The sequence below is a fragment of the Simochromis diagramma genome, unplaced genomic scaffold (assembly GCF_900408965.1).
Source record: "Simochromis diagramma unplaced genomic scaffold, fSimDia1.1 OVJJ01000304.1, whole genome shotgun sequence".
In the NCBI taxonomy this organism is placed as follows: Eukaryota; Metazoa; Chordata; class Actinopteri; order Cichliformes; family Cichlidae; genus Simochromis; species Simochromis diagramma.
The window spans coordinates 16,164,462-16,181,002 of NW_024387030.1; the positions used below are offsets into that span (position 1 = coordinate 16,164,462).

The 16,541-nt window shown below is 39.4% G+C and overlaps 1 protein-coding gene across 5 annotated transcripts; it reads left to right on the plus strand.

Moving 5' to 3' along the window:
* Positions 1-558: 558 nt before the first annotated feature.
* On the plus strand, positions 559-16,262 carry si:dkey-248g15.3 (holotricin-3). 5 transcript variants are annotated; one of them, XM_040042387.1, is made up of 6 exons: positions 635-826; positions 915-960; positions 15,656-15,666; positions 15,755-15,823; positions 15,919-15,936; positions 16,031-16,262. In XM_040042387.1, exons 2-6 carry the CDS (start codon positions 951-953, stop codon positions 16,178-16,180), a joined length of 258 nt encoding a protein of 85 aa, XP_039898321.1. In that variant the 5' UTR covers positions 635-826; positions 915-950; the 3' UTR covers positions 16,181-16,262. The 5 variants fall into 5 exon arrangements, 2 of the variants coding, with proteins under 2 accessions (XP_039898321.1, XP_039898320.1); XM_040042386.1 differs by lacking the exons at positions 635-826; positions 915-960 and adding exons at positions 14,968-15,295; positions 15,394-15,439; XR_005697338.1 differs by lacking the exons at positions 15,656-15,666; positions 15,755-15,823; positions 15,919-15,936; positions 16,031-16,262 and adding exons at positions 559-575; positions 1,381-1,391; positions 2,199-2,437 and having other exon boundaries at positions 780-826.
* The last annotated feature ends 279 nt before the right edge of the window (positions 16,263-16,541 follow it).

Here is a 16,541-nt window from a genome sequence, read left to right on the forward strand (position 1 = left end):
TGCAAACAGTGAGATGTAATATATAAAATAAATACATGAATGGGATTTTTGTTTTGTTTTTTGTTGGGGAGTTTTGTAGGTTGCCTGTAAAGGTTTTTGTGTGGCTGTTGTGTGTAGACATAAGACCAGATAATCCCTTAACTACCTTTGCTATGCTTGAATGATTCATAGTGTTAAGTGGCCTAACAAACTACAAAATATTCTTCTTAAAATGAGTCTGAAAATTAGAGGAAAAATAAGCTAATCTTCAAAATTAAAAAAAGAAGAAAAAGAAAAAGACAGAGTCAGAAAGCCTGGATCACTATTGCTCAAGACCGCTTCCAAGAACGTCTGGCTTCTTGGAAGCAAATTATAAGAAATGAAGGCTGGCCCGAGGCTTTTTCAAACAACTGCACACACACCACAATTTTTGTTTTGCTGTCTTTGTGAGGCCCTTTAGTTAGTCTTTAGGACTAAGGTCTTGCTCTAAGTCTAAGAAAATGACAGCTTACTTAAAAGCAGAAATAGAAATAAATGCTATCTATACTGACGATTTGCAGATAAAAACAACACCATAATATTAAGAAAACTACCATGTAAGTATTTGTTCTAATAAAAAAGTTTGAACTGGATTTGGAGTTGTTTTCTCTGCAGCACATTTGGTGCAGAGACGGTGGTTGTATCTGACAGGTTTGGTGTTTTGGAGCAGAACAAAAGCTGACCTGTAATTTTCAGGTTACACCCTGCCCCACACTAAAACATCCTCATTCTTCATCTCAAACTCTGCCCTATAAATACAGCTGTGAAAACAGACGTCAGACACAAATTACTCTGCTTACTGCATCGGGTATGTAACTGGCATTGTTGATTGCTTGTGATGATTGATTGCAGTAAAAGTTTAACACTTAATTTTCTTCTACTTTTGTCTTTTCCAGGTGAAAACTTTTCACTGCACTTGTAAACAAGACAAAATGAGTGACCGTAAGTCTCTGATTCAGATATTTATGTTTATATCAAGATCACTGACATGTAGTAATTAGGCTGAAAAACTGTGTGCTACTGCTGCATGTATGTTCACTGCACTTGTGCACAGCTCATTTGTTTTATTTGCACTTTTCTACTCTGCAATTAGACAGATGGGTATAGTTGAGCAAATGCAGCTATATGTTGAATTCTTGTTCAAAATCATTTCAGTGTTTGATTTAAGAACAGTGTGCTCTTTATTTAACGTCAGCTCTCTCTGAGAGGCAGCATTGTCTATACTGTCGTTCTGCAAAATTATTTAACACATTTTCTTTATATTAAGTCTTCTGCTTCTTATATTATGTCTAGTATTTCTGTTATTATGTCTACTATTTTTTAAGTTACCAATTTTGATTTTTTTTGTTTTTCCAAATACAGCCAAAGCCCAGGTGAGTGAATTAATTTGGCTTCCATTGTTTCACACCTGTGACAAACAGCATAACAAACTTGTTCTAACGAAGCAATCTTCCTCTCTAAAAAGCAAGCTCCGGGAAAAGGATCAGATTGTGAAAGAAAACTTTCACTTGTGTACTTTCTGCTGTTTTACTTTACTGGTTGATGCTATTTTGACATTTTCTCTTCCTATGGTTGGGATGCCTTTTTTTAATTACTTTACTCACTCTGAAATGGTAAATTCAAATTTTCTCTTACAAAGTAAGTCGATTCTTCTCATTTGAATCTTTTTGGTTTCTATATAAAATATTTCACAAGTCACACAAAATAAATCTGTTAAGTTTAGTTTTGTTGCCAGGGCTAGGTTTCCATTTCACGCATTAAATGCTGAGGAGGAGTTTGAGTGTCACTGCTCAGACAAAACTGCTTTTGTCTGAGTATCTTTGCAAGTTGTTGTCACATTTCTCTCTGTAGCCCTGAACCCCCTTACTTAGATACAATTTAAATAGCAGTAAAAACTAGCAGAAATGGGCACTCCGTCTTCAACACATCTGTGCTGGCCATGCTGTGCATAAAATCTCAAAGGCACAAAATGCCAAAACAAATCACGGAAGCAGTTGTGACTTCACATTTGGCACATGCCATAATTTGTGAGGGTGAGATTTGTGGGGCGTGCCAATTCACAAGAGATCACCGATTCCCTTAAAAAACAAGCTTGGTATCCAACCATGGCAAACAATTTTGAGGTTGCTGCAAAGTGAGTTTCAAGAAGCATTTTCATTTTTTCTCATGGTTGTTAACAGGGAAAAGGCCAAGAACAAGGGAAAGGGAAAGGCCAAGAACACGGACATGGAAAAGGCCAAGAACACGGACATGGAAAAGGCCAAGAACAAGGGAAAGGAAAAGGCCAAGAACACGGACATGGAAAAGGCCAAGAACAAGGGAAAGGAAAAGCATCAGCTCGCTAATAAATAATGAATCATTATTCTGTGGTCATTTTTAAGAGATAAAAATGTCTTTAATAAACTAAAATAAAAAACAATGTGTAATTTGTTCATTTAAACATGAGTTTCTAGCAGAGCCCACAGCAGAACATTTATTCAAAACATAAAAGCTTTTACAATAACCATTAACCATTTGCTGATGACTAAAATGACATGACTAAGAAATACAAAGTGCCTTAAGTGAAGGAGTTCTGCATAGCTTCCACAGATATTAAAAAATGGGATAATCAATATAAACGGGCATCAATGCCAACATGCTTTAAGACAAACATAAATTGTTATGGCAGTATTAAATATAAAAATCAATCTTAAGACCAGTTTTGGAAGTTTCTCTATATGGGACGACTTCTTTTTACCTTTTGCTGCTTCATGGAGGCCTCCTTCTTCCAGCTTCCTTATGGCGATTCCTGTTGGGCAACATGTTTACATCTTACACACACAAGATTACAAGATTTTGATATATACACCCCAGTTCAGTGGGGATTTGATAATCTGTTTGGGATCTAGGCAAACATTCACAATGGGGCTCTCCAAACAGCATTAGGCACCATTATGTTATAAATAACTTGACACACCAACAACAATTCCATAGCACGATGAATAAGATTTTACTTTAGAAATGCCAGAGAGCTTTTTTTTTTAGTCAGGTGAGATTTTCATGGGAGGGCAAGTCACTTTTGACCTTTGCCACTGCTGTTGTTGGCTCTCCAGATCAGCCAATTGCCCGGGCCCTATACACTTCCTTGGATTGTCTGCAAGCAAGCAGCAGCACCTCCTTTTCTGGTCACATTTTTTGGTAAGAAGAGGTGAGGTTCGGTTTCTGTAATTATTGTGAGGTTAGTCATAACTACAAAGGTCAGGGTGACACTCCTGTGAATAATATGTTATTACAGTCACACTGCACCAAGTTTCAAGCGAATGGTTAAAGATCTTTTCTGTTTTCTTGTAGAGAGTTCACTTAAAAGACTAGATGTTTGTTCTCTGTAGTTAATTTTTTGACAATTTCCAGTCCTATTGTCACTGTGAAGAAACCATGTGCATGTTACTTTGACATGTATCACCTACCTGCACACCATTTTTTTTGCAAACATTATTCCCTGATGGCTGTGGCCTCTTTCAGCAGGATAACGCTCCATGCCACAAAGCAGGAAATTGTTCAGGAAATGATATGAGGAGCACATTGAAAAGTTTGAGGTGTTACACTGGCTTCCAAATTCAGCAAACCTCAATGCAATACATTTATTTTCTTTTGAAAGATTAGAAAAACAAAGAAAGAAACAGGAAAAAAGATCTATTTTCGAAAACTAGACTCTTTGAATTATTATTGTTGTTATTATTATCATTATCATATATTCCATTTTTATTTATTTACAGACATTCATTTATTGTTTTAAACAATACTTTAAAGACTGCACCTTTAGAGCTGATGTAAGTGATTCAAGTTTGTGCCTGTTCACATCGAGCAGACATACCAAGACGTAGCATGAGTCGAACTTCACTCCGTTTAAGTACGCAGCTCTGATGTGTTTCTGTATGGCATTGAAAAGCTATGAGATTGATTTTTAACAAAGTATCAGATGCAGCTATGTGCCAGAAAATAAATAACTCATTTAAGAAATCTGTAAAAATTTTGGCTGCAACCTGCAAAACTCTTTCTCACATATCATGAAACATATCAGGGGACATTTTTTGTCTCGTAACACACCAGCCAGCCAGCTTGCATGATGTAAGACATCAGATCTAGTTTTGTATGGATGCATACAGATAATGAAAGGTGTGCACCAAGTTGTGCATAATTATCGTAAATACCAGACAGGAACTGTTGCTTTCTCTCTGTGAGCTCAACACTCTTCTCCCCACACACACACCAGTTCCAGCATGTTTGAACTGATTATTTTGGAATATGTAGTTGTTTAGAAATGGCTCCAAGAGGCCGTCCCAATTTGTGTAAAGCAGCAGTTCTTCTCAAATCGTCACTGAGTTCCTTTGACTATCTTATTCTTAATTAAGTGCTTTTGATAATCACTAACAAGATGTTAACAAGCCTTAACCAAGTTAAAAGGCATTGTCGACCTGGGCCACCACCATTGTTTAGTTGAATTACCTACCTTATGTGGTTTTGTTATAGGGGTTTTATGAGGCAGGTTTTTATTTTAATGTTTTGGGGTTATGTACGGTCTCTTACAAAAAATTCTTCTTATACTTATATAATTGTTCAGATAGCTCATTGGCTTAGGTTATATCCTACCATTACACCCATGTACAGAATTTTACTACACCGAACTTAAATTAAGGGTCATATAACTTGTATATCTTGGAATATTAGAGGGATCAATTCACCTATTAAGAGAAAAAAAATGTTGACATATTTAAAGAGGCAAAACGTAGATGTCGCTTTTATCCAGGAAAGCCACCTTACAGACGCTGAACATTTAAAATTACGAAGAGATTGGGTAGGCAATGTTTTTTATTCATCATATACCTCTAAAGCAAGAGGAGTCACCCTGCTTATTAATAAACACTTGAACTTTCAACTAAACTCAGTTGAAAAGGATAAAAATGGCAGATTCCTACTTGTAAATGGTGAAATAAATAGAAATAAGATAAGTTTGGTAAATATATACGGGCCCAACTATGATGACCCTTTATTCTTCAATAATTTAATAATGAAAGTGGCTACAATTGAGGGACAGTATATTGTGGGTGGAGATTTCAATATGGTCCTAAATCCCTCCTTGGACCGGTCCTCCCCTAAAACAGTTTCTTTATCCAAAGCAGCAACTGCATTGAACCAAGGTATGAAGGATATAGGCGCAATTGATGTATGGCGAAACCTCCACCCAGGTCAAAGGGATTTTTCTTTTTTTTCTCCAGTACATAATACGCACTCAAAAATTGATATGTTTCTTATATCACAAAATATGATGGCAACAGTGATAGACTGCTCTTACTTAGCAGCTACTTTCTCAGACCATAATCCCATTAAACTTCTCTGGGCTACCAATATATCGCACAATATAACCTACAGATGGAGGTTTAAGAATTATATGCTAGGAGACTCTGATTTTATTTCATACATGAACACTAATATTGAAATATTTCTAGATGCTAATTCAAATTCTTCCTCACATGCTAATATTTGGGAAGCGCTTAAAGCCTATATGAGAGGTATGGTTATGTCATATGGGGCTAATAAGGCTAAAAAGGTCAGAGAGAAGATATCTAAATTGGAGACCGACATTAAAAACTTGGAACAGGAATATATTGCCACCAAAAAGGAAGAATGTCTTAATACATTAACAAAAGCAAGGTTGCAGTATGATAATTTATGCACCAATAGAGCAGAAGCAGCTATGGCCAGAACTAGATATCACTACTATGAATTTGGAAACAAAACAAGTAAATTACTGGCCTGGCAAATTAAGAAAGAAACATCGGAGAAATTTATACGGACAATTCTAACGGAAGATGATAAACTTCTTGATGAATCAGTACTCATAAATGCAGAGTTTAAACGGTTTTATGAAGATCTGTATAAATCTGAGCAAGGGGTCGATGGTACTGTTGCAAAAAGATTCATAGATGGAATAACCCTTCCCAAATTACATAATGAGGACAAAGAACTGCTTGATGTAGATATAACGGAGATGGAGGTTCTTCGAGCCCTCAAGTGTTTACAAAATAATAAGACCCCTGGACCAGATGGATTCTCAGCTGATTACTATAAGGCCTTTTCTAATAAATTATTGACACCACTTACAAATATGATTAAAGAAGCCTTAGAAAATAACAAATTACCGGAATCACTGGAAAATGCAACAATTACATTATTGCCAAAGCCGGGCAAGGACAAACAGAGATGTGACTCTTATAGACCACTTAGCCTTTTAAACGCAGATTATAAAATATTATCTAAAATAATTGCACATAGATTGGAGGACATTATGCCTAAGATAATAAATGCCGATCAAACAGGCTTCATTAAAAACAGACAGGGAGCAGATAATGTGCGGCGCCTGCTCCACATATTGAATGCCGTTCAAAAAAATCAAGAACCATTGTTAATAATTTCCATGGACGCTAATAAAGCATTTGACAGGATTGAACCAAACTTTTTATTTCAGACAATGGAAGCCATGGGCTTCGGAGAAAAGTTCACCCGCTATGTTAGGATACTTTTTAACGCCCCCAAAGCCAATATTATAACAAATAATGTGCTTTCTGACACTTTCTCCTTAACCAGAGGCTGTAGACAAGGCTGTCCAAGTTCTCCCTTGCTCTTTGCGATTGCGATCGAGCCACTAGCAGTGGCCATTCGTACTAATGTTGCTATATCTGGAATCAAATTCGGTACAAGCGAACATAAACTTTCTCTATATGCAGATGACCTCCTACTGTATATAACGGACCCTCTCAAGTCAATTCCCTCATTAATGAATTGTCTTAAAGAATATAGTGCAGCTTCAGGATACAAGTTAAATTATACCAAAAGTGAGATTATGTCATTAAATATACAAGATAATCGTGTTAGAGCTCTTACAGATCCACTACAGTGGTGTAATAATGGATTTACATATTTGGGCATACAAATTGGTAAATCTGAGGATAAAATATTCAAACTAAACTATATTAAACTGTTGGAACAAACTAAACTTAATATACAGAGATGGATGGATTTTCCATTATCCCTTATAGGGAGAATTAATGTTGTTAAAATGAACATTTTGCCTAAGTTTACCTATTTATTTCAGTGTCTCCCTACAAATGTTCCAAAAAGTTTCTTCAAAGAATTAAATAAACTTATAACCTCCTTCATATGGCAAAAGAAAAACCCAAGAGTTAAACTCTCCTCATTACAGGCCCCTTATTCAAGGGGAGGACTCAACCTACCAAACTTTAGGAATTATTATCTGGCCTCCCAATACCGATCAATTTTGATCTGGTTATATGCAGAGAGGAGTGAGGTTCGATGGGTTCCAATAGAACAAATATGAGGTGAATCCCATATCATTAAAAGACGTCCCATTTCTAGGTACGAAAAAATGTTTATCTAAGCTCACAAATAATTCGATAATATTAAACACCTTCCGTGCCTGGCAGGAATCCCACTCACTTCTAAAAAATAAATATTTCTTTTTTTAGAAGGACACCCCTATGGGGCAATCCTGATCTCTCCCATCATATTTCCGACTCCATATTGCGGGGATGGAAGGATAGAAATATTCGAACTGTTGCCGATCTATACAATAATGACACATTTATTGACTTCCAACAACTAAAGGAAAAATTTAAACTTCCAGACCAAAATTTTTTTAAATTTCTACAAATAAGAGACTGGATCAAAGAAAAAACCAAAGGAACTTTCCCTGAGATTCCTAAAGAAAGTCCTTTTGAAACGCATCTTTGCACCAAACCATGGAAGTCAATAAAAGGAATAGCATCTTCAATATACACTATTATTAATGAAAAATTACCTGACTACAACAAAACGGCTCTGAAAAGAAAATGGGAGGCAGATCTGGGCTATGTTTATGAAGAGGTAGAATGGTACCATCTAATGGAACAGGCACAGACCATGTTAATTTCCACAAATCATAGACAAATGCAATTTAATATATTCCACAGGACATATTATACACCTTACAGATTACATAAAATTGATATTAATTACTCTCCCAAATGTTTGAGATGTAAAATGATAGATGGTGATCTCCTTCATATGCTGTGGAATTGCCCAGTAATAGAGGAGTTCTGGAGACGGACTACTGAAATAATTTCAAGGGTGATTGGGATCCAAGTCGAAATGGACCCAAAACTATGGATTTTAGGTGACATAGATTCTATAAACGTGGATTACCACAAGAAATATTTTATTTTACTTGCAAGTACTGCAGTTAAAAAATGTATTCTGACACATTGGAAATCTGAAAATTCTCCAACACTGAGATATTGGATTAATGAGTTAGCATCCTACTGTACACCTGAGAAGATATCGCATAGTGTAAAAGGGAAATACGGAACCTTTAAAAAAATTTGAGGACCATTTCTTTCAGTATTACCGTCTTTGGACTTGACAGAATATAGAGATGACGTAAATTCCTCTGGGTTTACCCTGAATTGATCCTTGGTTAGGCCCTTCTGATCAGAGTTCTTGAATGTTGTGCTGATTCTTGTGTATAGACGGGTGTAAATATGGGCTGTTTGGATACACGAATGTGATGAAGTTGAGAGCCATACAGGGGTAAAGGGGTGGGGGGATGGTGGGAGGGGTTCACACGATATGTTTTTCTTTTTTTCTTTTTTTTTTTTTTTTTTTTTTTTTTTTTTTTTTAAATTTTTGTAATTACCAATACTGTTACTATTATAATTATTATTTATTATTATTATTATTAATACGCCCGTATTTTCTGTGTTCGGTCCTCAGATGGTTGAGGCAATGTTAGAAAGATAAAGATACTAGAGTGTGTTCCTGAGAATTTTTTTTTTTTTTTTTTTTTTTTGGTCATAATGACCAGTCAAGCTTTGGCTAGTTGATGATACTTTGTCCCATAACTGTAAACGTCTTTTATTGTTTGTTTCTGTTTGTTTGTTGTTCATTTTCAATTTAAAAAATGAAAATAAAAAGTTTATAAAAAAAAAAAAGGCATTGTCGAACCTTCAGAAGCAAGATTTAACTTATTAAAAGATTTAACTGACTAAATATTGCACTCACACAATGACTATTTACAGTCATTTCATTGTTGCAGTCAATCATTAAAACCTTAAAATGACCACGATGACTGTGTGAAAATTTGACAGTAACTGTAGATTTATTATAGTAATATCTAAGTAAAATTTATTTGTATGTGACTACAACCCTCAGAAAGGCATTCTAAAATACAGTAAGACTCAAGAATTTGGATTATTTATTAACAAACTATAAAAAACAATAAAAACATAAAACAGCATTAACATCAAACAAGGGATGGCAAAAAGTAAAAAGAAGGGAAGCTACAGTCACAAAAAGCCTGGTTTCCCTCCTTGAATGCCACCCAACGTCAGAAAAGAAAATGACTACAAAATCAAACGCAAAAGAAGTGGTTGGAAGATGTTGTGCAGGAAAGAAGAGAGCCAGTTTCCTCCTCTAAGTCCAAAGGCCATTCAAACACATATTCATAGTTTCGATCATTTATTGCTCATATCTTAATAATTCTTTACAGACTAGCAACATGCAGGGGCGTAGATTTTGCATGGACGGAAGGAACATGTCCCCACCAATATCCAGCGATTATTGATTTGTCCCCACCAATAATTTGATCTCTTCCAGTAAGGAAAAACTAACCCGATAGAAAGAAGAAAAACATCTGTCAGCGTCTCATTCACCCAGCGGAGCAGAAAGAGTTACGTTCGCTACTTGAGTCCTACGTCATGTGACAAATATGGCCAATGTGATTGGCTGAGCCTTTCAGGGAGCTCTGTTTAGTTTCAGCAGCGGCAAACCTGCGCTGCGAGGAGGACGGTGTTCCAGATCTACTGGCGTTTAGATCAACTGGCGTTGGTCGAACAGATGTGTGGCAGTCTTGCGTTTCAGGAGCTGCTACCGACAAACCAGCAAAAAAACGCCAAATGTGTCACGTGTGAGGTTGTCTCAAACACACTCCGTCAGTCTTGATGCTGTTGAACAACAAAATGTTTAAAAATGTGGCGAGTTTACCTGGTGACATCCTCAAGCGCGACGCGATCGCGAAAACAGCAAACAAGTAACACCACGCCGATGTTGTTCACGGGACAGCAAGAGTAAACGATCGGGAGACTCTTGTCGTCGTTATCGTTCCCCTCGCACGGTTTATTTCTCCGGTTTCAGCGTTTTTGCTCCACAACTACAACGAGCAGTTTACTTTGTGCACTAACATGGACTCGAGTCAACCAGCGCCACCTCTGGCCAAGTGCCACAGCCTACAGCCAGATCAACCTGTGACACACATCTGCAGCACGTCTGAATTCGTTTCATGCACATTTGTACCTTTCAATTGTGTCTGTTTGTGCGTCATGCAAATAAACCTTTGAAATGAATTAAATGACACTAATATTTCACTAGTGTTGTAACATCACATGTCGTTAGCGTAGTCTGCCTGTGTCTTTTCTCTGCGAACAAACATTTTAGAGTTGGTTGTTATATACAGTCTGTATAAGTGTGGTTAATCCAATAAACATTTGTAAGGAGATGGCAGTTACTGTGAATGTACAGCAGGTGATCAGTAATAAACAGTCAGACAATGACCCTGACAATCTCATTCAGTCTTAGAATGAGATTCTCAGGGGGGGGACTGCACCCAGACCCAGGTAGTGTTACCCTTTTTCCTGGGGTGGAGAGAAGCAGACTGCCCTGGCTCGGCAGCAGCAGGGAGGCCCCACTTTCCAGACCCCGATCGGGCGGCCATCTCCTCCTCCTAGTCCCCCTGCACCAACAGGCTGCAGAGAACGAGGGTGTGAGAAGACTCCAAACCTCCCTCCGCCCGCTCATTGTAGTGTTGATGCATGTGTGTTCTAAGGTGCATTTAAAACCCAGGAGGGCATGGAGCTACCTGCCAGAGAGCAGCAGGTAAGCGCATAGCCCCTCCTGCTAGCCCTCAGTGTCTACGTGTATTTAAAATTGAGAGGTGGGCAACGACGCCAGGGGTGGGGTGTACACCCTGATGGTAATTTGGATTCCGTGTAGCGTGCCCACCCCCAAGATCCTATATGTATGTGTAATGAGAGTGTGAGTAATGTGAATGTCTAAGTTGTGGGATAAAATTGAGGCAGAGGCAGCCAGAAGGGGACAGAGGGGGGGGTAGTCTCCTCTGCACCCTGGTGACACACCCCTACTCCAAGGCCCTGCATGTGTGGGTGATTGTGGTGGAGCGGGAAGAGGGAGGCAGCTGGAGATGGGGAGGGAAGGAAGGGAGGGGCAAGTGACCCCTCCCTGGGGCCAGCTCCCCCGCTGACCCCAGTAGGCACCCCCATACTCCGCGACCCGCCAGGGAAAGGGGGCCCAGGCCCATCCAGACCGGGGCCCAGTGCAGCAGCGCCTCCCGGCCCCACAGAGCCCGGGACAGTCCACCCAACCCCACCACAGAGAAAACTGCACCCACCCCACCATCCACTCATCTTCCAGACTACATGAGACAATAGACGCCCAGGCTGAGATCTTCCTCCACCTCTCCTGTATCTCCCCCTCCTGCAGAGAGAGTTCCTGAAGAGAGGAAAGCTCCTGCAAGGTGTAACAGCCTCCCCCACCAGTCCAAGAGCCCCCCAGGTGGCTCGACGCACCGGCGGCACCCTGCGCCAGGGCTGGGCTCCCATACACCCACCCGCCCACAACCCCGGCAACACACCAACCGGGACCCAAGCCCCCAAGGCCCAGCCAGGGCCCCAGCCCAGAGACAGAGCACCCCCAGAACCTCACGCCCGTCCCGGACCCACCCAGGGGCAGCCAGGCTACCAGGTCAGTAACCCACGTCCATCAGCACAGACCCTCCCCTAGCCCCACTGCACGCAGCCACGAGGAAACCGTCACCTGAGAGCCAACAGAGCCCCTAATTGGACATGACCGCTACCCCGGGTTGAGCCCCCCAAGGAAGATGCCTCCGGGGAACCCCCCGACGCCCTAAGCCTGTCCCTACCCCCACACCAATCACAACAGCGAAGGTGGGACCAAACTATGACCCCCCCACCCCCACTAGGTGATGGAGCTGATCAAAGGAGCCCAGAGCAATTGATCTGATGTGGTGGCAGAGGCTGTATCGAGACTAATGTAATCTATTAGATAATTTCTATATTGGTTAGAATTAAGATTATTTTTATTTTTCCAGTTCATGAGGACTGTTTTCTTGGCGATGCATAGGGCAGTGAGAACCATATGGGCGATATTCTTTTCTGAAGTGACATTATCTAAGCTGCCCAACAAACACACTAAGGGGGAAGTTGGAATGTTACATTTCAGACACTTTGATAAGTCTTCACATATCTCGCGCCAAAACTTCTGAACTGGTGGACAGAACCAAAGAGCGTGGATATAATTGTCCGGTGAATTGGTTTGGCAGTGTGAGCAGTTGTTGGTAGACGTAAAGCCCATCTTGAACATCCGATGACCTGTATAGTGCACTCTATGTAATATTTTGTATTGAATTAATTGAAGACTGGGATTTCTAATTAGATGAAAGGTTTTTAAGCAAATCTGAGACCAGAAGTTTTGGTCTAAGTTAACTGATAAATCCGCTTCCCATTTTGCAATAGGAAGTGATATTGATTCATCTGTTTTAGATCGCATTCTGTATATTTTGGATAGTAATTTGGGGGTTTTAAGAGTAAGAAATTGAACCACACTTGGTGGTGTTTGTAGTTCAACTTGACTGAGGTTAAATTTCTTTTTTACTATGGATTTAATTTGTTGATATTCTAAAAATCTTTTCTTGTTGATCCCATATTGTGTAACTAGTCCGTCAAATGGAATAAAATCTGTTCCTTCTAATATATGTTCTAAATATTTGATTCCTTTACCACTCCAATCTGAAAAGTTTATCATATTATTGTTTTGTAATATGTCAGGGTTGTTCCAGATAGGTGTACGTTTGCATGGGATTAATGAAGACTCCGTCAAACCCTAACGTCTTTAAGACATGAATGCAGAGAGGAACGGCTTGAATGTGAGTGTATCATGCCAAGTTTGCACTCACACTGTTTTTATGTCTGAGTTTGATTGGCAGGATGAAATCAGTCGGCACACCCTGTGTTGTGTTCTTCATGACAGAACAAAATTGCCCTTGCCATGTCAAGCCCATGAGTGGTTTGGCGTGTTTGTCAGGAAAAAACAGGATTGTTGTCTTTTTATTATGGTCTCAACTGACAGTGGAAGCTAAAAAACTGATATGACAGGACATAAAAGCTGAGAGATGCGGATACCTCTGTTCTCTCAGAGCTCCACTTACCTCTGCAGACCCTAAATATGCATAAAAAGAGAAGAATTATATTGCCAATATACAGTGTGGTCCATAGTAATTTGGACACTGACACAAGTACCTGATTATTGTGTTACGACTGTGATCGTAATCATGTGTGAATTTGAGTGTCCAGGTGCTCCTCCGGGATTGGTGCATCCAGGGTGGATGGCTCACACCGATTGGCTGAGGACTGGGAGGCAGCGGATAAGAAGAGACCGCCAGGGACTGCCAATTCATTCATCCTCGGCCCAACCCAACCGGCAGACCGTTCACTGTGTCAAAATATTATGTTAATGTAAGAGCATGTAGGGGTGGACCGCCTATTTGGTTGATCAGTTTTCTCCTGTTTTTGTTAGGCAGGGAGGAAAGTGATTGTCGTTTGGTTTAGTTCTTTTGAGTAGGTAAGTTGTGTTTATTCCTGAGATAGGTTACTTTTTGTTTGTTGTTTTGGCCTTGGGTTCACCCTGAAGTTATGATATGCTCCCTTCCTTTGTTTAACTGCACTTATTGTAAATAAATCACTGTCACAAAATATTAAGTGTGTGACGTGCTGCTTGGGGTTGGACGGGGATGGATCACCCTTTATGTTGTGGTCTGGCCGCGCCTAGACGGGCCATAACAATTGAAACATATTCCAATTATAGTTACATAATGTGTAGACTCTCAACTTTGATTTAAGTTGTCAGCTCCATAACATGTGCCACCCTCTTTTTAAAGGACCCAATTAAACAATTTACTCAAGGGCTGTTTCACTGGCAGGTTGGGCAATTCCCTGATTACTGCATGTAATTATTAATTAAGCAGATAAAATGCCTCAAGTTTATATTAGGTGTGTTGCTTTTATTTGGATGCGGTCGAAGGAGCTCTCGATGCAAGTGAAACAAGTCAGCCAAGCTTAAGCTGCAAAAATAGAGAAAAAAAAACATCCATACACCATCAATCCATCCATTAGGCAGTAGCCTAAGCAGAGAAGCCCAGTCCTCCCAATCCATTCAAGCCCTTCCCAGGCATGCTGAGAGATATGATCTCTCCAGCATGTACTGGTGTGCTCCGGGGTTTCCTCCAGGGTGGACATGCCCAGAACACCTCATAGGTGAGGGTGGGGACATAGATCTCAGGCTAGGAGTTGTTGGGATTTATTTTTATCTTTAAGTCTAATACCTCATAATTAGCATCACACATTTGTGTTTTGTCTTTACTACTGCACTAGTTACATTGAAACCAAGCACACCATTGTTGTTCTTGTGACATTACCAATAAGTGTGATGTGTCACATGGCCCTCTTCCTATTGAAAAAACAAAAGTTGTATCCAAGATGGCCGACTTCTAAATGGCCACCATGGTCACCACCCATCTTGAGGAGTTTGCCCCCTCACATATACTAATGTGCCACAAGCAGGACTTTAATATCACCAACCATTCCCATGATATTACGCTGTATCCATAGAAATGGCCCACCCTGTAGAATTACTGCTACTTGCAGAGTGCACTTTAAGAGTCACACATTCAAATATTATAATTATTGTTTTAATCATCTTTGTAATAGCAGTCAGTGGCATTAAAGTTTCCCCAGATTCTTCTCATTTGGTTTAAACAGATATATAATTGTGTTTTCTCTGCAGCACACATTACAGAAAATTGTTGAAAATTGTTGTGAATGGAGGGTCTTTAGCACTTCGCAGCAGAACAAAGGCTGTCCCATAATGCTGACGTTCGACCAGTTTCCTTTCATACAACCATGCCGTTACAGCCCTGCCCTCAAGCATGTAAGGCATGTTTTAAGGTGGAACTGCCAGTTACCTTTTTACCTGTCCTGCATCTATTAGTAGCAGGTGTGGGTGCCTCATAAACACACCCTCATCCTTCATGCTTCTGCCTTTAAATACAGGCGTCAAAGCAGACAACAGATACAAACGTTTTTGCCTTCTTTATCAGGTACGCAGCACTTATTGCATTTACTGTTGACTCCTTGTAATGATTACACAGAACGTTTAAGAGCGTTTCATTTTTCTCAACTTTTGTATTTCTTTTAGGAAAAGAATTTCTACGACGCTTGTTAAAAAGACAAAATGAGTGACCGTGAGTCTCTGATTAAGCTGAAAATATCATGTGGTGTTTGTGACATTTGTGCAGTTGCCTTTCAGTTAAATTCTGTTATTGAAAGCTGCTTTCAATTTTGGTTGTGGCCTTATGATCGCAGTCATCTATCCTGTTCTTTTGCAAAGTCACATATCAAGCTTGGTTTCTCTTTATCTAATTTTTTTTTCTTACTTTGTTTTTTGTTTCCAACTATAGCTGCAGCTGAAGTAAGTACTTTTATTTCATTTGATTGTTCTACACCTGGGACAAACAGCATTATAAACATGTACTTATAAAGCAATTTTCTCCTGTCAGAAGAAGGAAGAGAAATGTCCTCATGAGGAGGAAGGATCAGGATCAGGATCAGAGGGAGAAGGATCAGGAGTAAGAAAAGTTTCACATGTGCTTTCTGTTGTTTTGCTCTGTTGATTCTGTAATATTGTAGCATTCATGAGTTTATTTGTCTTTATCACTTACAGGGAGAAGGAAAAGGAAAGGTACAACTTCAGCAGCCTTTTGGAATTGAAAGTTTGCTGCCATCTGAGTTACAATACGTTTTTAATCACTTAATTTTCTAACGGTTGTTTACAGGGGAAAGGGAAAAAGCATGGAAAAGGAGGTGAACATGGACATGGAGGTGGAAGAGGAGGCGGACAAGGAAGAGGAGGCAGACAAGGAAGAGGAGGCGGACAAGGAAGAGGGGGCGGACAAGGAAGAGGAGGCGGACAAGTTCCTAAATAAATTATGAAGAATTCACTGAATCAGCATTATCTGATGACTGCAAAATGACAGATATATCTCTAATAAACCAATACAGAAAGAAGACTGTCTTGTTTATTCACATAAGTATTACAATTACAACTTTCTGAAATTCAATAATGTTTGCTGATAAATCAATGGGCTTTGATAACAATTAGTCATTCTCAAAAACAAAAACTAAAAATGGCAATAATCATATCAAGTCATTTGCACTTGAACGTGTTCTGTCTTCATGGTAATCTTCTCGTGTGTGGACACATTTTAGGTTAGACAGGCACTAAAAATGTGTGTAAGTCTAATATAAATAATCGTGCTGTATAAGGTTATGTATGCCACTAGAGTA